Source organism: Macaca nemestrina, chromosome 7 (genome assembly GCF_043159975.1).
Source record: "Macaca nemestrina isolate mMacNem1 chromosome 7, mMacNem.hap1, whole genome shotgun sequence".
Classification (NCBI taxonomy): domain Eukaryota; kingdom Metazoa; phylum Chordata; class Mammalia; order Primates; family Cercopithecidae; genus Macaca; species Macaca nemestrina.
This window is the reverse complement of record NC_092131.1, coordinates 150,400,302-150,421,759: the sequence shown is the minus strand read 5'-3', so window position 1 is coordinate 150,421,759 and position 21,458 is coordinate 150,400,302. Positions and strand designations below refer to the sequence as shown.

Below are 21,458 nucleotides of genomic sequence, written 5' to 3'. Positions count from 1 at the left end.
TCAGATAGATAGAAATATAGGGGCCTAACCCTCAGGAACAAAGTCTAGGATGAAGATACAGATTTTGGAGTCTCCTGGATATATATTATAATTAAAAATTTGGAGGCACATGAGTTCCTCCAGAGAGAATATATAGTATGAAAATAGAAGAATTTATAAGATGAGACCTTAAAGAATGCCAATATTTAAGGTGGAGGAAGAAGAATTACTAAAAGAGACCAAAAAGAAATGGTCAGAGAAATAGGAGAAAAACCATCTATGTTGCTGGATTGAGCAATCTTTAAGGCCTCTCTCAGTTCTGACATTCTGTGGTCCTGCAGAACCGGGATCTGAGCCAGGTCTCCAAAGCAGAGCGCATACATAGGCCATGAGAATAGAGAATGGCATTCCAAGTAATATTATTATATCAGCCAGCATCCTGACAAGAAACAGGGGATACACTCAAACTGAGTAACTTGAGAAAATTTTAATAAAGAGGCTATTTACAAAGATAGGGGGAGGATTTAGGGAATCCAACAAGGCAGAACTCTGGCACCAGCTGCCACAAGGACCCCTGACCACCCAAGGCCTGAGGCCAGCCAGGGGCAGGCAGCTGTATGGAGAGGGCTGTCTCTTGGGAGATGTGACCTTCTGGACCCAACCTCCCCCTCCCCTGCTCTCCAGTTTCCTGCTAGTGCCTCCTGTGGGCCAAACACAGGCCAGACAGGAAGGGAACCCATTGATACAGTCTAAATAGATCATCTTCCTGGAGCAGCAGGGGAGTGGATGTGGAGGGGCAAACAGAAGACAGCCAGAACAATCATCCTGGAAAATGGAAGTATTTGGGTAAGAGGGTATGTTCCTTCCCTAATGCTGCTGTAACAAATTAGCATAAATCCAGTGGCTTAAAACAATACGAATTTATTCTTACTGTTTTGGAAATTAGAAGTCTGAAACACATGTCACTGGACTGAAATCAAGGTGTCACAGGACTGTATTCCTCTCTGAAGGCACTAGGGGAAAATCCATGTCCTTGCCCTTCCCAGCCTCCAAAAGTTGCCCACATCCCTTGGCTCATGGCCCCTTCCACCATCTTCAAAGCAAAAAAATTGCATGACACTGACTCTTCTGCCCTCCTCTTCCATCTTTTAAGAGTTCTTTGGATTACGTTGGCACACCCAGATCATCCAAAATGGTCTTTCTCTTTTTAAATCCTTAATCTGGGCTGGGCATGGTGGCTCACGCCTGTAATCCCAGCACTTTGGGAAGCCGAGGTGGGTGGATCACTTGAGATCAGGAGCTCAAGACCAGCCTGGGCAACATGGTGAAATCCCATCTCTACTAAAAATACAAAAAATTAGCTGAGTGTGGTGGTGCATGCCTGTAATCGCAGCTACTCTGGAGGCTGAAGCAGGAGAATTGCTTGAACCTGGGAGGCAGAGGTTGCAGTGAGCCGAAGTCGTGCCATTGTACGCCAGCCTGGGCAACAAGAGTGAAACTCTGTCTCAAAAAAAGAAAAAAAATCCTTTATCCTTAATCTAATCACAACTCATTTGTTGTGCCATGTAAAGTAACATACAGATGTGAGGAATAGGAGGAGGACATATTTAGGTGGCTGTGATTCTGCCTACCACAGAGAGCAAATAAACCATTTTAGCTGAAGTGGGCTCCCCAGGAAACTAATGAGAGAGAAAACAGGAAGTGCAGGTTAAAGCCAAATCATGGGAGCTTTGGAGCTAGATTGTCTGGATTTCATTCTGTAGACAAGAGGGAGCCATTGTAAGTTCTTAACCAGGGAAGTGGCTTGTTAGCAGTGTTGAGAAAAATGATCCAATTATAGTGTTCTGGGTGGCTTACAGGGAAAAACAGAAATCTTTCAAGATGCAATCAGAGTAGTCCAGGCATGAAGGAACAAAAGGCTGAAACAAGAGTGGAAAAAAGGGGTGGTGTGAAAAATGTTGTACTGTAAGGACCTGCAGGAGGTGCTGACTGGCTGGACTCAGAAAAAAGTGGGAGAATCTGAAGCTGATATGAGTGTTGGGAGTGTCTGACTGGTAGATTAATCTAGACAACAAGTCTATTTTAGAGAAAAATGGGGAGTTTAGGTTTAGTTACAGAATCCAGCAATAGAAATCCAAATAGAGGCTGGGCACTGTGGCTCATGCCTGTAATTCCAGCACTTTGGGAGGCTGAGGCAGGAGGATTGCTTGAGCCCAGAAGTTCAAGACCAGCCTGGGCAACATAGTAAGACCTCGTCTCTGCAAAAAAAAAAACTTTTTATTAGCTGGGCATGGTGACATGCACCTGTAGACCCAGCTACTCGAGGGACTGAAGCAGGAAGATCACTTTATCCCAGGAATTGGAGGCTGCAGTTAGCTATGATCAAGCCAGCCTGGGCAACAGAGTGAGACCCTGTCTTTAAAAATAAAAAATAAAAAAATTCAGATAGAATCTTAACAACTCTAAGATACCATTGATTATAAAACTCTCCAGTATTTTATGTACCACTAAGAAAAAAAGGCTGGCAATCACAATATAATATGTTTTCTTTTTTTTTTTTTTTTTTTTTTTTTTTTTTTTTGAGATGGAGTCTCGCTCTGTCGCCCAGGCTGGAGTGCACTGGCCGGATCACAGCTCACTGCAAGCTCCGCCTCCCGGGTTTACGCCATTCTCCTGCCTCAGCCTCCCGAGTAGCTGGGACTACAGGCGCCCGCCACCTCGCCCGGCTAAGTTTTTGTATTTTTTTTAGTAGAGACGGGGTTTCACCGTGTCAGCCAGGATGGTCTCGATCTCCTGACCTCGTGATCAGGAGACCTTGTGATCAGGCCCGTCTCGGCCTCCCAAAGTGCTGGGATTACAGGCTTGAGCCACCGCGCCCGGCCACAATATAATATGTTTTCTTAAAAATATGAAGTTTTGGCTGGGCACAGTAGCTCATACCTGTAATTCCAGCACTTTGGTAGGCCAAGCTGGGAGGATCATTTGAGCACAGGAGTTGGAGACCAGCCTGGCCAACATAGTGAGATCCTGTATCTTCAAAAAATAAAAAAATAAAATAGCCGGGCATGGTGGTGCACACCTGTAGTCCTAGCTACTCAGGAGGCTGATGTGGGAGGATTACTTAAGCCCAAGAGGTCAAGGCTGCAGTGAATTGTAATGACATACAACTGAACTCAAGCCTGGGCAACAGAGTGAGACCATGTCTCAACAAAAATTAATACTTTTTACTTTATTGAAAGAGCTGTTTTCGACTTCCACATAGGTTTTTTGAAATCTTTTTTACTGAAGTATAAATGACATATAATAAAGTGCACATATCTCAAGTGTACAGTTTGATAAGGTTTGACATATGCATGTATATGTGAAACCATCACCACAATCAAGATAGTAAACATATGTAACATCCCCAAAAGATTCCCCATGCCCCTCTGTCATTCCTCTCATCTGCCCCCCCACCTCTCTCCCATGCCTAAGCAGCTCTGATTTCTTTCTGTCATATAGACTAGTTTACATGTTCGAAAATTTTAGATAAATGGAATCCTGCAGTGTATATTCTTTTTGGTCTTCTTTCTCTCATTATAATTATTTTGAGGTTCATCCATGTTTTGTGTACATCAATAGTTCATTCCCTTTTATTGCTGAGAAGTATTCCATTTTGTGGATATACGACAATTTATTTTTATTTCTTTATTTAGGGATAGGGTCTTACTCTGTTGCCCAGGCTGGAGTGCAGTGGTGCAATCATAGCTCACTTCAGCCTCGACCTCCTGGCTCAAGCAATTCTCCCACCCCAACCTCCCAAATAACTGGGACTACAGGCATGTGCCACCATGCCCAGCTAATTTAAAAAAAAAAATTGTAGAAATGGGGTCTCACTGTGTCGCCCAGGCTGGTCTCAAATTCCTGGGCTCAAGAAATCCTCCTGCCGCAGCCTCCCAAAGCATTGGGACTACAGGCGTGAGCCACTGCACCTGGTCACAATTGGTTTTTTTATTCATTTACTATCATTCAGATTGTTTTCAGTTTTTGGCAATTACAAATAAATGTGCTATGAATATACATGGATTTTTAAAATCACATATCTCTCCTGTGCATACATAAAAGGGGAAATGCAAGTGAAATGCATTCATTGGTTGATATTCTTAAAACTTCTTCATACTCAAGAGTCCAACATTTTATATCACTATTTTACTCATCCATATCTGGTTCTTTTCTACATAATAATTTCCTCTGTGCCATCTAGTGGTAATTTTAAAAATCTGTAAAAAAACAAAACTAAAACTAAAAGTCATTGAACTGGGTACTTAAACTCACTCTGTAATTATGTGGAACTATCCTAATCTGGACCTCTCTTTGGGAGTTCTGCTAAACATACCTGCATTGTCACCTGCCCACAATTGTCTGCTTTCTAAATTTTGAAAGAGTATTCCACAGTTGTCCCTGGGATTTCCTTCCAAGTCCTTGACATCCACTCTGCTGTTTTGAAGCTGGTGCTTTTGATATTGAGATACAAGCAATGACAAGTACATTTTTACTACTGCTAGGACAACAGTAATTGTAGGACACCATCAATTCTAAGACACATCTCAATTTCAGAATGTTAAATGTGGCAAAGTGTGCATTTTAGAATCCATTAAGTAGGTTAGTTCAACCAATTCATTTGATGGATAAGGGCCATCCTTGTCCTGTGTGATGCAATAATTTAGTGGTAGTTGGCACCAGAACAAAGCGTATAGATCCAATTGGTTTCTCTGACTTTAGTAGGATTTTTGTTTGTTTGTTTACTAGAATATAGTCATTAAAGCCTAAAAAAAAAAAAAAAACGGAGGGCTGGGAGACCTCATCTCTACAAAAAAAAAATTAAAAATTAGCTGGACATCATGGCACATTCCTGTAGTCTGGCATGTGGTGGTGCACACTTGTAATCCCAGCTACTCTGGAGGTTGAAGTGGGAGGATCACATGAGCCCAGGAGGTGGAGGTTGCAGTGAGCCAAGATGGTACCACTGCATTCCAGCCTGGGCGACAGGGAGACCCTACCTCTATATTAATAAATAAGAAGGTGAGCTAATGGAAAAGAGCGTTGCATTGCATGTGAAAGGAGTATCGACACAGAAACCACAAACCTGAACATTGTGAGCAGTTGAATTCACAAAGGAAAGGGAACACTATTCTACTAGCCCTTAAGAGGCCCACCTGCAGCCAGTCTCATTCCATGCCAACTCATTCTTCATTCTTTTTTTTTTTTTTTTTTTGAGATGGAGTCTCGCTCTGTCGCCCAGGCTGGAGTGCAGTGGCCGGATCTCAGCTCACTGCAAGCTCCGCCTCCCGGGTTCACGCCATTCTCCTGCCTCAGCCTCCCGAGTAGCTGGGACTACAGGTGCCCGCCACCTCGCCCGGCTAGTTTTTTGTATTTTTTAGTAGAGACGGGGTTTCACCGTGTTAGCCAGGATGGTCTCGATCTCCTGACCTTGTGATCCGCCCATCTCGGCCTCCCAAAGTGCTGGGATTACAGGCTTGAGCCACCGCGCCCGGCCTCATTCTTCATTCTTATGATTTGAAGTCATAAAAAAAGATTGGCGTGTTCAGATCACTGCCCTACTTTAAGAAGCTGTGGTGGCTTGCCATTCCCAACAGAATAAAGTCCAGGTCCCTTAGCAAGGCGTGGAAGGAAGGCCCTTCACAGATGTCCCATCTTCGTCTTTAGTTCTTTCCTCTCCCTTCCTCCATGAATCCCCCTCTCTCGCCACGCTGCCTGCTCTACCAGCATATCATTTACTGTCTTATCCTGTACCCCTTTGTGCTGTTCCCTTTTGCTAGAATGACACTTGCCCATCCGTGTCCACCTTATGACCTCTTCCTTCAATGCTTAAATACCTCTTTTTCACAGTTTCCCCTCAAACTTCCCCTACTTAGTGATTATTTCCCCATGTGTTTTCAAACCTACTTTATACATTATGTCTAATACTTATGGCATTATTACTGTTTGTGTGTCTGTCTCACTAAGCTGTGATCTTGGGGAAGGGGTCATTTTGATAAAAATATATATATGTATTTTTTTTGAGACAGAATCTCACTCTGTCACCCAGGCTGGAGTGCAGTGACACCACCTCAGCACTGCAACCTCTGCCTCCCGGGTTCAAGCAATTCTCCTGCCTCAGCCTCCCAAGTAGTTGGGACTACAGGCACATGCCACCACACCCAGCTAATTGTTGTATTTTTAGTAGAGACAGGGCTTCACCATGTTGGTCAGGCTGGTCTCAAACTCCTGACTTCAGGTGATCCACCTGCTTCAGCCTCCCAAAGTGCTGGGATTACAGGTGTGAGCCACCGCGCCCGGCCTCCTCATGTATTTTTAAACCTACTTTATACATTATGCCTAATGCTTATGCCATTATTGCTATTTGTGTGCCTGTCTCACTAAGCTGTGATCTTCTTGGGGAAAGGGGGCATATCTTGTTTATCTTTGTATTTCTGTTTTCTAGAACTATGCCTGGCAAATAGTAGGTATATAACAAATATTTGTTGGGCTGAAAGATGTGATTGGTGGTAATACCTCCTAAGGAGAAATACAGTCAGTGAAGTACATTACTGTTTCTTGAATATTATCTTTCTAAGGAAGATCTGTAGCATCCTCTGCAAGGAGGAAGGGATTGAGTAAAAATTGCATTTGGGGTGAAAATTTAGAAGTGAAGTAATATAAAAAATAAGGGTTGAGAGAAGAACGGTCTGGGGGTATAAAGAATGAATAGGTAGAACGAAAAGGAAATGAGACTAGAAATAGAATGGAAGACAAAGCCAGGAGAAAAATAGAGAGAGTGCTCATGTGGCCAGGATTTTAGAATCGCACTTAGTTTAATTGCAGGGGAGTTACTGGACAATGCTTTCTCACATAGACGTTCCAAACTCTCGTTCCTGAATGAATCCCATTTTGTATTCTTCACATCACTCTCTCCCTGAAAAGACACAAGTATGCTTCTTACAACTGCCTTACAATTAGTGCATTGTTCTCCCCTGTTTTTCTGTGGAGAGCCAGGGAAGGCCGAGTAGTATAATGGAAAAGCACCCCCTACGCTGGGAATCAGAAGGCGGGGCTCACCCATCCCAGCTCTGTGACCTCAAGCAAAGCACTAGGCCACCTTCACCTCAGAATCGTCATCTATAACATGGGAATGATAATACCGGCTTGGGCACCTCACAGGATTGTTGTAAAGATCAAGATAAGTGAAGTATGTGAAAACACTTTGTAAGCTGTCAGGTTGCTCTGCAAATGAAGGGAATATTACCTTGTTGTTGAATTATTCGTTCAATACAGTAGGCTCCATTGGAGGATAGTTCTGTCTCCTGTTAATAAGTCTTATTTACAGAATGGAGATTCTTTTTTATTGTGTTTCTTTTTTATTAGCAGTAATCTAAAGTCTCAGGAAACTGGACCATTTAAATGTGCGCGGCCCATGAGAAAGGCATATAAGAAGCCATGGCACTCCCCTTTCAAAAAGAGCTGGAGAAATACAAGAACATTGATGAAGATGAGCTTCTTGGCAAACTCTCAGAAGAGGAACTGAAACAGTTGGAAAATGTTCTAGATGACCTAGATCCCGAGGTTAGTGACATGGAACTGAAGCAGAGTGGTTGATGATAGTATGGATAAATGGCATGGCTTGGTCCTTAAACAATGGTAGAAAGCCCTTAGCTCTGAATGCAGATTTTCTTCTCTTCCTCTGATTGGTTCTGGGTCACTTGTGTTTACAAATTCATAGAGAACCTCATAGCCACTACAGTGTGATACAGCAAATGTATTTCTCAAAAAACAGCCTAATGTAAATGGGGGGAAATATTTTCCATTGGTTGAGAAAGGACTAGTCTGACAGGGGAAAAAGAAGGAAAGAGGAAAAGAGGCAAATCTTACTGAGTTTTTCTGGGTCATACATTTCTCTGGGCACAGAAGCCCTTGAGGTAAACTATATTATCCCCATTTCATAAATGAGGAGACAGACATGGAGAGGTAATTTATATAAGATTCAACACTGGTAAGTGTCAGAGATGGTATTTAAACCAGGTTTTAAACCCCAAATGCGGATTTTTTTTTTTTTTTTTTTTTTTAGACAGAGTCTCACTCTGTCACCCAGGCTGGAGTGCAGTAGCATGATCTCGGCTCACTGCAACCTCCGCCTTCCGGGTTCAAACAATTCTCCTGCCTCAGCCTCCCAAGTAGCTGGGATTACAGGTACATGTCACCATGCCTGGCTAATTTTTTTATTTTTAGTAGAAATAGGGTTTCGCCATGTTGACCATGTTGGTCTTGAATTCCTGACCTGAGGTAATCCGCCCACCTCAGCCTCCCAAAGTGCTTGATTACAGGCATAAGCCACCACACCCGACCCCAAATGCAGATTTTTAAAAAATATCTAATTTCTTTCAAATGCACAAATAATGTGAACTCTTTGATGAACTTATAACAATGAATAGATTAGACTGACTATAATCATGGTATCAAGTTCATTTCAATGGAGTTTCCAGTATTTTTATGAGTTCTTGAAAAGCTAAGTCTCTTGTTATATTGTTTGTTTAGCAAGCACTTTCTTCAGACCTGCTGGTATGATCTTAAACTTAGAATTGGAGGCATCCAAAATAGTAATTTTACTATAAATAAAAATGTAACTAAAACAAAATTATGTATACGGCATTCTGATACATCAGATACTTTGGATATGGTGTTTACTTTTAAAAATACAGGTATTCTGTTTTTTTTTTTTAACTTAAGGAAGGAATCGCAAAGTTTTATCAAGCAGGCATTAATATCATCGTAATAGTTCCTTATCAGCTTGGCTGCTTCTGCAGGAGAGGGGTTCCCCATGTCGGCGCCTTGTTAGAGTCTCAGGTTTCTGCCTGGAAGCTCCTTGGCTGCAGCCCTAGCCAAACCTAAGCGTGATCTACAAGGAAAGAGGTCTTTTGCCTCCGTGTTCTAGGAGGCAGCTTCAGAAGACTCAGAGACTGCTCTAGCCATCCCTGCGCTGCTTGAGCTCATTGGGAGCCCCCTGTCAGCCCAGAACATTAGAACAAGTAAGGCCTCAGAGACGTCCCAGAGCCCCCAGCCCTCAGCTCACACGTGCATTCTGCGTAGGTATCCCTCCTGCTTCCCCAGCACATAGTGAGTAGGGGTGGAAGAGGAAGTAGCAAAGTACAGGCCGGCAGACATCTTCCTTCCTGCTCACACCTCTGTCTTGTCAGAGTGCCACTCTACCAGCTGGATTTCGACAGAAAGACCAGACACAGAAGGCAGCCACCGGCCCCTTTGACCGCGAGCACCTCCTCATGTACCTGGAGAAGGAGGCTTTGGAACAGAAAGACAGAGAGGACTTTGTGCCCTTTACTGGAGAAAAGAAAGGTAAGGACCACAGGCAGAGCATCTTGGAACGGAAGCACTCTTTTTTTTTTTTTTTGGAACGGAGGCACTCTTAATTAAGAGTATCTCTTTTATTTTATTGTCATGGAGGCTTAAGCAAGGGAACTGTCCTGGAAATGGGAAATAAGCCATGAACTGGATTCAGTATTTATTTTATTGTGGAGGGTCAAGCAAGGGAACTGTCCTGGAAATGGGAAATAAGCCCATGAACTGGATTCAGTATTAAAAAGAATCATGGCTGTGAGACACATGTCATTCTACACTGGGCCAAACCCATAGGAAATATAACACCAAGAGTGAACCCTAATGGAAACTGTGGACGTTGTGTGATAATGATGTCTCCATGAAAGTTCATCAGTTGTAATATATGTATCGCTATGGTATAGGATGCCGTTAGTCGGGGGAGGATGAGTTGGGGAGAATACATTGAAGGAAAAAAGAAACATGATCAAATATATAGGCTAACTGCTTAGGGTGTGATGGTTCTCAAATTAGTTTATTGAAAAAATCTGAAACCCCAAAGAAAGTTTTGAAAATGTGAGGTGGTGTCATGCCTGAGAGTTTCCTAGGCACTGGTGTGTTTCTCTTAGCCTGGTGCTTTACCAACTTTGGAAGTCCCTCAAGGCCTTTCTGCTCCATGTCCAGGATGGCTGTAGCACTGCACCTCTAACCTTAGAGGCTACCATTAAAGTTTAGTGCAGTCATTCATGCATCCGTCATCTACTGAGTGCCTCCTCTGTGCAGAGCCTTGTGGCCAGATGCTAGAACCACAGGCAAATAAGACCCTGCCCTGCCCTCAAGGAGCTTGTAGTCTAGTGAGAGAAACAGGATGACAGAGCTAGGAAGGCTGTGAGGAGCAAGGAGATGTTTTTCCATGCCAGGACTGAGCTTTGAGCCAAGAATAGGGAACCCTTCTCCTTAGCTCCCGACCCTGTGCTCCCTTGGGAGGAAGAGTGACTATCAATAGCCTGTCCAGCTTCCTCAGCTATAGATGCTGACTTGACCCCAAAGATTCTTTTTTTTTTTTTTTTGAGACGGAGTCTCGCTCTGTCGCCCAGGCTGGAGTGCAGTGGCCGGATCTCAGCTCACTGCAAGCTCCACCTCCTGGGTTTACGCCATTCTCCTGCCTCAGCCTCCCGAGTAGCTGGGACTACAGGCGCCCGCCACTGCGCCCGGCTAGTTTTTTGTATTTTTTAGTAGAGACGGGGTTTCATCGTGTTAGCCAGGATGGTCTCGATCTCCTGACCTCGTGATCCGCCCGTCTCGGCCTCCCAAAGTGCTGGGATTACAGGCTTGAGCCACCGCGCCCGGCCGACCCCAAAGATTCTAATGGAATTGTTGATAACCTCACAGCAATTACAATCTTTTTATAATACAAATCAGATCATGTTGGCTGGGCACAGTGGCTCACACCTGTAATTGCTGCACTTTGGGAGGCTGAGGCAGGAGGATCACTCGAGCCCAGGAGTCCAAGACCAGCCTGGGCAACATGGCAAAACCCCGTCTCTACAAAAAATACAAAAATTAGCCAAGCATGATGGCGCACCCGTGTTCCCAGCTACTTAGGAACTGATATGGGAGGATCGCTTGAACCCAGGAGGTCAAAGCTGCAGTGAGCCGTGATCATGCCACTACACTACAGCTTGGGCAACAGAGTGGAACCCTGTCTTAAAATAAATAAACAAACAAAATCTTGGCATTTCCCTTCTTAATGTCTCAAATCCTTACTGTGGTCTTTAAAGTAGATATAGCCTCCATCCAGCTCTCTACCTGCATCTGGCCTTCCCTTGCTAATCCTCAGGCCCCACTGTCTTCATTCACTTCCCTGAACCTGCTGAGTTCTTTTCCTCCCTCAGGCTGGTCTTCTCATGGACTCTTCCTTCTGACTCATGTCCCCATTTTTCACATCCTAAGGGTCTCAGCTTAAATTTCAGGGCCTTGGGCTTTCTCTGACCTCACTTCTTTCTACTATGACAGCTGCATATTGCTTTCACAGCACTGTAACAATGTTTATCACTTTATTTACTTTGGTTTTTGCATGTTTTCATGTGATAGGGTCTTTTTTTTATCCTGGCACAGAAACTGGCATGGGAGGCACTTGATAAACATGGGTTCAAGTGAATGGCATCTCAGAAATCTGTACTGCAGCAGTGGGAGCAGGAGCATCCAGCTCCTAGTTGGCATGAGGCAGAGTGCTACTGCCTTGTGTCACATAATGCCCAGGCTGCCCTCTGTATTGCGCACATTCAGTGGGTCACGCACCATTGAGAATGTCATTAAGAAAGTAAAATTGGGCCACATGCCGTGGCTCACACCTGTAATCCCAGCACTTTGGGAGACTGAGGCAGAAGGATCCCATGAATCCAGGAGTTCAAGATTGCCATGAGCTATGATCCTGCCACTGCACTCCAGCCTGGGTGATAAAGTGAGATCCTGCCTCCAAAAAAATAATTAATAAATAAAGTAATTGTGAACAGTTACAAACCAGGCAAATAATCACGGATTACTGTGAAAATATGGAGCTGTTTCTATAGCTGCATAGTTGCTATTGGACTAATTTAGTTGTGAAAAAAATTATGTCAAATCTTCAATAAAGTCCCAGTTAACATCAAGTAGTGACAGCATAATAAGGGAAAAGCTATTATCTTTTGTTCTTAGTGTAGAGGTCTTAGGAGTGGCTATGGTAAATTATCTCATGATCAAGATTGATCTCCAGATGGTTGGTGGGAGAGTTGGGAACGTAGGAGCTGTCTGAGTAATAGAGATATAAAAAGGGTATATGGTTGCATAGTGTAGCTTAGGAGAAGGTTGAGAAGTAGCACAATTGAATAAAATGAGCAGGGAGCAAGTTTTATAATCAGAGCAGCAGAGCAGAGTGAAGAGTATGCAGGGCCCCCAGAAGGACCAGTGAGACCATCCAGGAGCAGCGGGAAGCTGCTATGAGGTCCTCAGTGAGGTCCACAGTGCTGAATACTATGTGCTGGCACACCTCAGGTTCCTGGGCTAGATTTTACTGTGGTGCAGAGTTTTGCTTAGAACTTGTTATTTGGTTGGACCTCCAGGAATGGCTCTGTATCAGCAGTTCTCCTGAATACCAATAGCTGCGTACCTCATGTTTAGTACCAGGAAAGAGGAACTTAGAAAATCCTATATTAGGTTGGGCACAGTGGCTCATGCCTGTAATCCCAGCACTTTGGGAGGCCAAGGCAGGAGGATTGCTCAAGCCCAGAAGGTCAAGGTTACGGTGAGTTATGATTGCACCACTGCACTCCAGCCTGGGTGAGGGAGTGAGACCCTGTCTTTAAAAACGAAAAAATAAAGAAAGAAATCTTATTTTGACTCTAAACCTAAGATCATCTTGGCCAGAAAGAAAATGTTTCAGGCCATAGATACTAGGAATATTAAGTCTGAGATGAACCCCAGTATTTGAGATGTTACTGATTAGTTGATTTCTTTTTCCATTTTCTATCTTCTGGCCATCCTCCTACTTTGTTTCCCAGTGTATTTTCCTTCTTTCTGAGAAATGTGGCAGCTAAAGTGATCCCAAGGCAGGAAGTAGGATGCATGTCAGTGATAATGACCTTGTTGCCCGGATGCCCCAGACTGACCACAAGCAGTGCCTTTCTTTCCTGTCTGGAGTGCCCAGCTCTGACACGCTCCTGTTTACTCATCCAGCCATTTGACAATATGGTAAAACAAGAAATACACAGCCCTTGTAATCAGGGAAGTCTCCTGGAGAGTTCTCATGCAGGAGGGTTATTGACTTTGGGTTGGACCCTTTCCTTTCCCATGGGAGTGGGATAAGCCAGCCTAGCCAAGGAGACCTGGAGAGAACTTGGGTCCCAATGAACTGAAACTGGAGCCAGATGAGCCTTTAGGGAACTCTAAAAATCAAAATGAAGAGAACAATTTCAAAGATTATGCCCAAAAAGTAAGACCAGCTTCAAAAAAGAGAAACCAAGAGTCAAAAGCTGGGAAGAATTAGAAAGGAATATGAATGCTCTGGGGTGTTTTGATCATGGCTCTAGCTTGTCCTGCGTGCACGTGTGGGAAGTGGATGTGTTAGCTATGATCAAGCCAGCCAAATATTTAAATATTTTCCAAATATTTAAAGGCTAACAAACCATTAAAATATGCTGTATCCTCCTTTAGATATACCCAGAAGGCCAGGATTCTTGGACTTCCAAGAGTTCCATGCAGGGATATTGATCTGTCCCATACTGCCAGGGCCTCAAACACACATGTTGGACACCCAAGCCCACATATCCAAGCTTCATCCAGGCTCCCCCACAAATAGCCTCCCCTTGACCTGGGGGTACACACCCAGCAGCGTGACCTGCCTTCAGGAGGATAGACATGGGAAGGGGCTTATGGAGGCCCTAGAGGCAGGCACGGGGCTCTTTGGGCAAGACATTCCAGGGTCCTAGGTTCCTGAAGTGTAGTCTAGAAAGTGGCCTATATGCTAGATGGGAATATCCCTTTGGCCTCATGGTTTCTCCCCTGGAGGGGAGAGGTGCAGCTACAGGAAGACTAGTATGGGGTCCTCTAAAGTGCACGACGCAGGGCAGGACCTCTCCTGCCCAGACCAAAGGGCAGTACCGCCAATAGGAAAGGGGTAGAAGCCACCCTTGCCCTCTGTGTTTAAGGACTGTAGTCTCAGATCTCTGTGTGGCAGAATGCAGGATTCCTCCTGCAGTGTTCCTTCCCTCTGACAGTGACTTATCGATGTTGGCACCATCCTGGCCATCCAGGAATCTCAGTTGGATGTGAACTGGCTTAATCATATGAGTCTCAATGGTCAGAACTGCATTCTCTGCTCAGTCTACTTACCCTACCTGTAAGGCAGTAGTACTCAATATTTTTGTTTTTCTTCTGATTTAAAGGGAGAGTCTTTATCCCTAAAGAAAAGCCTGTAGAAACTCATAAAGAAGAAAAAGTGACCCTTGACCCAGAACTGGAAGAAGCTTTGGCCAGTGCCTCTGACACCGAACTCTATGATCTTGCAGGTTAGTCTTGAACTCTGGGAACTTTCCTGTCTAGCTCCATGACCTCCCAGCATTCACTGGCACCCATGCCAGCAGCCTTTGAGCTTCTCTGTAGGTAGGAGAATAGCAGATTGACACCAGCCATTATGGAGCTGTCAGTCTTAATGCAGGTGACTTAACCTCTCTAAGCAAATGTTATTTTGCTCTATTTCAGCTGCAAATAATACCCATCCCGCAAAACTCAAAGAGTTACTGTGAGAAATTAAAGCAAACAAATAGGAAGGAGTGTTGAGAACTTAAAGAATAAAACAACAGCTCTTTTGCTTTCTAAGGAGCTTTCACATTTGGCATTTTATCATCACAACATTTCTATGAAGTTCTGGTTCTTCCCATGGTCACTGTTCCATTTTGATTCAGAAAATGCTAAGAGGTCTGTTAGCCTTCTAGTCTTAACAATAGCAACATAATAATGATTATAATGATTATTATTTAAAATGCGGAGAGAAAAAAGTCAAAGAGTACAAAAGAATGTGTAATGAAAAGTAAGTCTCTCGACCTTAATTGCCTAGGCCCACTCTCGTGTCTTGTATAGCCTTCAAGAAAGATTTTCTGCATGTACCAGTATATTTATACATTAGATCTTCCTTCTACATACACAGGGTTATTAGATCCCCACAGGATAGAGGCGCTTTAAAAACAAATCCACAGCTTTAGCAATAATTTGTATTCCATTGGAAGACAGATATAATAATCACCTCTTTCCTCCCAGGAGAACCAGCCTTATTCTAATATGTACCAGCCATCTCAATTCCATTCTCGTTCCTTCTGTGATGATGTCAGGAAGTTCCCATGTTTGTGAACTTAATACTGGCCACTGCAGGAGTTGAGGCACTTGCTTCACCTGGTGAAGAAGGTGTTTTGCACGCACTGGTCTTAGCCCTGGGGTTGCTGTGGAGGGATCCTGTTATGGTTACTGGTCCTCCCAGGGGTTGCTTCATGGTCTCTACCGGAATTGCCCAGAGGGAGAATGCCAGGCTGAACTTGAACTCCCAGGAAACGCCTTGAGAAAGGAAAAAGAGAAAAACACCAATTATTTGGAAGATACTAGATCCTGAAATTCATACAGTAAAACTGGAGAGAGAATCCAAATAGAAAACTGTCCTTGTTCATCCTTACTCAGCTTCCCTCCCTCGTCCTGTGTTCCCTAGGAATTCAGAAGGAAGCTTGGCTGGGGGTGTTGGCAGCATCTTCTTTAGGGTGGACCCTTCTGGAAGACTGAAGGCAGCCCCATGGGCAGATGGGCTGGCAGCCATTGAGTTTTAGATAAGAAAGAGTGTCGGCGTATTGCCCATGTTATTGTGGCAGATAGAGAGCAAAGAGAAAGTTCTTCAAGAGAGTGGTAGTTGACCTGCAAGACAGGGCCTCTTAGACTGGCTGGGTGTCAGTGTGGTCACCATCCGGAGTCTAGTTCCTGGCCCTAAGCTGTGGGAGCTCTGGACTGGAAATCTGATCTTATCAGTATACATGGAAGTAGTCAGATTGGAGCAAAGTGGTGGGAACTGATCCATTAGCCCAATTCACAGATAACAGATAAAAACGAAAACCTGGCAGTAGGAGCCAAATTGTAATTAGAAGTTACTTGGTGAGCATGGAGCCAGAGCAAGAAGATGTGTTCGTTGTATGGCCTCAGTGTTTATCAAATGGGACACCTTCTCCTTCTCCTGTCCCCTTCACAAAGACACAGTGACAAATTATTTTTTTTTTTGAGACGGAGTCTCACTCTGTCACCCAGGCTGGAGTGCAGTGGCACAATCTCTGCTCACTGCAACCTCCGCCTACCGAGTTCAAGCGATTCTCCTGCCTCAGCCTCCCAAGTAGCTGGGATTACAGGGGCCCGCCACCACACCCAGCTAATTTTTTTTTTTTTTTTTTTTTTTTTTTTGAGATGGAGTCTGGCTCTGTCGCCCAGGCTGGAGTGCAGTGGCCGGATCTCAGCTCACTGCAAGCTCCGCCTCCCGGGTTTACGCCATTCTCCTGCCTCAGCCTCCCGAGTAGCTGGGACTACAGGCGCCCGCCACCTCACCCGGCTAGTTAATTTTTTTGTGTTTTTTAGTAGAGACGGGGTTTCACTGTGTTAGCCAGGATGGTCTCGATCTCCTGACCTCGTGATCCACCCGTCTCGGCCTCCCAAAGTGCTGGGATTACAGGCTTGAGCCACCGCGCCCGGCCTTTTTTTTTTTTTTTTTGAGACGGAGTCTCGCTCTGTCGCCCAGGCTGGAGTGCAGTGGCGCGATCTCGGCTCACTGCTAGCTCCGCCTCCTGGGTTCACGCCATTCTCCTGCCTCAGCCTCCTGAGTAGCTGGGACTACAGGCGCCCGCCACCGCGCCCGGCTAATTTTTTGTATTTTTAGTAGAGACGAGGTTTCACCGTGGTCTCGATCTCCTGACCTTGTGATCCGCCCGCCTCGGCCTCCTAAAGTGCTGGGATTACAGGCGTGAGCCACCGCGCCCGGTCTGCCCAGCTAATTTTTATATTTTTTGTAGAGACAAGACTTCGCCATGTTGGCCAGGATGGTCTCGATTTCTTGACCTCACGATCCACCCACCTCGGCCTCCCAAAGTGCTGAGATAACAGGCATGAGCCATCACGCCCAGCCCACAGTGACAAATTCTTATTTATTTAACAAGAATTTGTAAAGCACTTAGAACGGTGCCTGACACATAGAAAGTCATTTAATCTTGGTAATAAAGTATAATTATTATCCCTGTTTTACGGATGAGGAAACGGAGACTCAGGCATTTAACAACTTCCCAAGTCACACAGTTTAACATGTGTCAGAGTCAGGATTCTTGACTGCTCCCAAGTCCCCCTCTTCACCAGGTCCTTGCTAGCTCTGACCATTTGCCCTTCCTTGTGCTGTGCCAGCTGCCTCCCTCCTTCAATATGTAGCTTACAGTAGAGCTGATGAGCATCTCAGAGGCACTCCTCTGCCACCTGTCAACAGAATATTATCCCTTCTGGGATCCTTCTCCAGGTGGCCAATGTCATCTAGAATTTCATTAGCAAAGGGAAATCTGCATAGAAGTTGCAGGTTCAGTCCAGCCCCGCGTTCGTTCTTCCCCAGTGTTGTTCCTGCATCCTACGCTGCCTCCTGGTGCAAGTTCTGTGTAATACAGGAAGCTGAAAATAGTACGCATAACTGACCTTTTATTGCTGATGTTGCTTTTTTTCCCCCACCCTGGAAAGCTCTAGAGACAATTATATTTGGTACTGAGAGATGAGGAGGCTGACATTGAAAGAGGCCTCTGGAAAAATATATGCAGTCATCTATATAATGTTAGATCTTGAAAATCATTAGTCTCAGTCCTACCTTCTCATTTTACAGATGAGAAAACTGAAAGGTTGAGTCTATTTAACTAGGAGGTCTAGGCAGATTTTCAGTAAACTGTGGCCATAACTAGGCCACCGTTGCTCAGACCCTAAATGGTTCTACATGTGGAGATGTAGAAAGACATGAAGATTACTGGTGGTCTTGAAAGGAGGGTTTTCAAATAAGTGTATTTAACACTATACATGTACCACACACTGTGCAAGGAAAGAGGACTCAGGGACTTACATTTATGATGTAAAGAATTGTTCTTCAAGGGGCATATTAACAATGTGGACATCCTCATGTGCTTCTCCAAACATAATGCTCATTTGTTGACTGTCTGTTTTTAGCTGTCCTTGGAGTACACAATTTGCTCAACAATCCAAAGTTCGATGAAGAAACAGCCAACAGTAAAGGTGGCAAAGGGCCTGTCAGAAGTAAGTTGATGTGGAATCTGTGGTTTTGTAAAGCTTTGGAGCCTCCAGGGTTGCTGGCAGGAGAGAGGCCTGTTGACTTTTGCAGGCTTTGCACTCTGTCATTTGGCTAGGATACGGAGCAGCTGACAATGAGAGCTCCATCTGGCGGTGAAACTAGTACAAATCAGTGTGTGTTGCCCAGAACACTTTCTTGGTAGGTCTGTTTAGTCAGAAGATGAAATTGTTGATATGTGGGTCTGCATTAAATGGTATAATCCATATTCATGAAAAAAAAATTGCTGATATGAGATTGCTTAGTCATCACAAAATGCAGAGTTTCATGTTCCTAAGGATGTTTTAATCAACTATGGTAGCTTAAATAAGTTCCCTTCTCTATTTGAGTGTCTTTTTGTCTCAGTAATAGATGCTTGTCATTAGAATTTGAATGCCCACTTCCCTCAGAGGGCATGAAAGACATGCTGGCATGGACTTACGTGCACAGGACATTCCACACCACCATCTTCTATGTCACCATTTCCTGTAGCAGTAAACAATTAATTAGACTTTTTTATTCATTCATTCGTCAGTCATCCACTAAATACCTGCTATGTGTCAGGAATGTTCTAGGATTAGGTACAAAGATGAAAATGGTCCCTGCCCAAAGAAATTTATCTGTCCGGGGTAAGGAAGGACCAATATTCAGGTCATTTCAGTACAGTGTGATCCATATGCTTTGAAAACTCATAGAAAATTACGGCTTTTTTTTTTTTTTTTTTTTTTTTTTGAGATGGAGTCTTGTTTTGTCACCCAGGCTGGAGTGCAATGGCACAATCTCGGCTCACTGCAGCCTCCACCTTCTGGGTTCAAGCAGTTCTCCTGCCTCAGCCTCATGAGTAGTTGGGACTACCGGCGTGTGCCACCACACCCAGCTCATTTTTAGGATTACAACTTTTCTTAGGTTAATTTTATTTTATTCACTTTAATAGAGACTTGGGAGATGCTTTCTAATCTCAGTAGCGTATATATGAAATATTATTTATAGTGGTAATTTAGACACACAATGAGCAATATTCCTTTTATTTTTTGAGATAGAGGCTTGCCCTGTTGCCCAGGCTGGAGTACAATGGTGCAATCATAGCTCTTTGTAGCTTCTGGCTGCTGGACTCAAGCAGTCCTCCCCGTCAGCCTCCTGAGTAGCTGGGACTACAGGTGCATGCCACCACACTCAGTTAATTATTTTTATTTTTATTTTGTAGAGACAGGATCTTGCTATGTTGCCTAGGCTGGCCTTTCTTGTTTCTTATGCTTATGGATAAAAAATGCTCATCCTTTTTAGCTTCAGCATCAAAGGATAACATTCTGACAATGTTTGCTGTTAACAATCTGATGCATAACCTTCTGGACGTTTATATGTACACATGCACACAAATATTAACTTGTCTTCAAATTGTGGTCTCTTATCAGTACCTATAGGTTTCCTTCATTCTTTTAATGAGTAGATAACTTTTTTAATGGATAGATAATGAAGATCTTTTTTTTTTTTTTTTTTTTGAGACAGGGTCTCATTCTGTTGTCCAGGCTAGAGTCCAGCATCACTACCAAGGCTGACTGCAGCCTCAAACTCCTGGGATCAAGGGATTCTCCTACCTTAGTCCCCTGAGCAGCTAAGACTACAGACAAAATTACACCTGGCCAATTTTTAAAATTTATTGTAGAGACTGGGTCTCACTGTGTTGCCCAGCCTGGTCTCAAACTTCTGGCCTCAAGCAACTCTCCTGCTTCAGCCTCCCAAAGTGCTGGGATTATAGGTGTGAGCCACCATGCCTGGCTCGTGAATAGATTCTTTTAATGAATAGACAATGAGTTGTTATGTGATGATGCTATACTTTATTTACCCATTTTCATATTGATGGACATTTTATCATGTTTTGCTGTCACAAGTAATATATCAGGGAACAGGGAATATCCGTGAGTATATATCTTTATGTATCTGTGCTATTTTTGTAGATAAGACTTCTATAGAATTGCTGGGTCATAGAACATGCACATCTTAAATTGTAATAGATAATGCCAAATTACTCTCTCAAAACATTTGCATCAGATCACATTCTCACTTACAGAGAAGTAGGAAGATGCTTTTTCCTCCACATTGTTGCCAACTCCAGATGTTATCTTGTTTCACACTTGTTTGTTAATGAAATGGTATCTCCTTTCTTTATTTTGGAGCTTAGTTACTTTTTTATATTTTTGGTTGAGTGACAGATTCTTCTGATTGTATTATTGGTTCATTTTTAATTGGGTCGCCTTATTGATTTGTAGGAGCTCTGTGTATGTTGGGATGTTAATCCTTTGTATCTCTTAACTTCCATTCTTCTTTTTTATCCCTTTCTTTTCCCATACCTTCCTTAAAACTAAAGCTCCAGAATAGAACTCAGAGGAGGATAGGGTATAATCAAGAGGCCAGAGGGGTATTAGAGTTTGGGAAGTGAAGACTTATTGTGGTGTCTGATTTGTATCTCAGATCCTGAAGTCTAGTTAGTATAGTCTGACAGATGTCCATATGGAGCAGCAATAACTGCCCATGGATATTTTGAACATTGGAGTTTGCTGCAGGGCCTCCTGAACTTTTGGCTCCATGCAGTGCTAGCCCCAGGGAATTCTCATTGCAGTTGAGAAACACCAGCCTTCCAAACTGTGACTCAGAGCTACACCACTCCCATGCTTGCTCAGCTGAGAATAAACCTACTGTCATTGCTATTAAAGTCTTACTGGAATCAGAGCATATGAAAGATATGTCATTTTTTGGGAAGTCGCCACTGATTTTCATAGGAGAGACTTTGCATTTTTTAAAATGAAAACTTGTGTTTTAGATGTTGTCAAAGGTGAAAAGGTAAAGCCAGTATTTGAGGAACCACCCAATCCCACAAATGTGGAAATAAGCCTGCAGCAGATGAAAGCCAATGATCCTAGCTTGCAAGAAGTCAACCTCAACAACATTAAGGTATTTCATTGTGATTATCATCAGTCACTTAATTTATCATGAGGTCAGAAAACTTACCAGAGATGACCAATTGCTTGTTTTCACACCTGTTTACAGTTCTTTGTAGTCACTGAGTTGGAGTCAAGGTATCCTATTCAAAAGAAGTGGGTTTTGGAAAACAGTGATTTCTATAATTATTTGAAAAGAATCACCATACCTGAGTTAAGCGTAGTACATTAGTTATATCTATTGCTGAGTAACAGATTACTCCAAAACTTAGAGGCTTCAAACAACAGACATTTATTATTTCACACACAATTTT

General features: G+C 43.6%; 1 protein-coding gene across 2 annotated transcripts in view; it reads left to right on the top strand.

Annotated features, from left to right (window-relative positions):
* Positions 1 to 21,458, top strand: part of LOC105490315 (tropomodulin 2) — a 66,709-nt gene that overhangs the window by 9,459 nt on the left and 35,792 nt on the right. The window contains exons 2-6 of one of the 2 annotated variants that reach the window (XM_011755827.2): positions 7,387 to 7,581; positions 9,210 to 9,366; positions 14,268 to 14,390; positions 18,091 to 18,177; positions 21,027 to 21,157. In XM_011755827.2, the coding sequence (XP_011754129.2) occupies positions 7,456 to 7,581; positions 9,210 to 9,366; positions 14,268 to 14,390; positions 18,091 to 18,177; positions 21,027 to 21,157 (624 nt within the window). In that variant the 5' untranslated portion in view covers positions 7,387 to 7,455. Of the gene's footprint in view, positions 1 to 7,383; positions 7,582 to 9,209; positions 9,367 to 14,267; positions 14,391 to 18,090; positions 18,178 to 21,026; positions 21,158 to 21,458 lie in introns of both variants that reach the window. The other variant, XM_011755831.3, reaches the window with a different exon arrangement.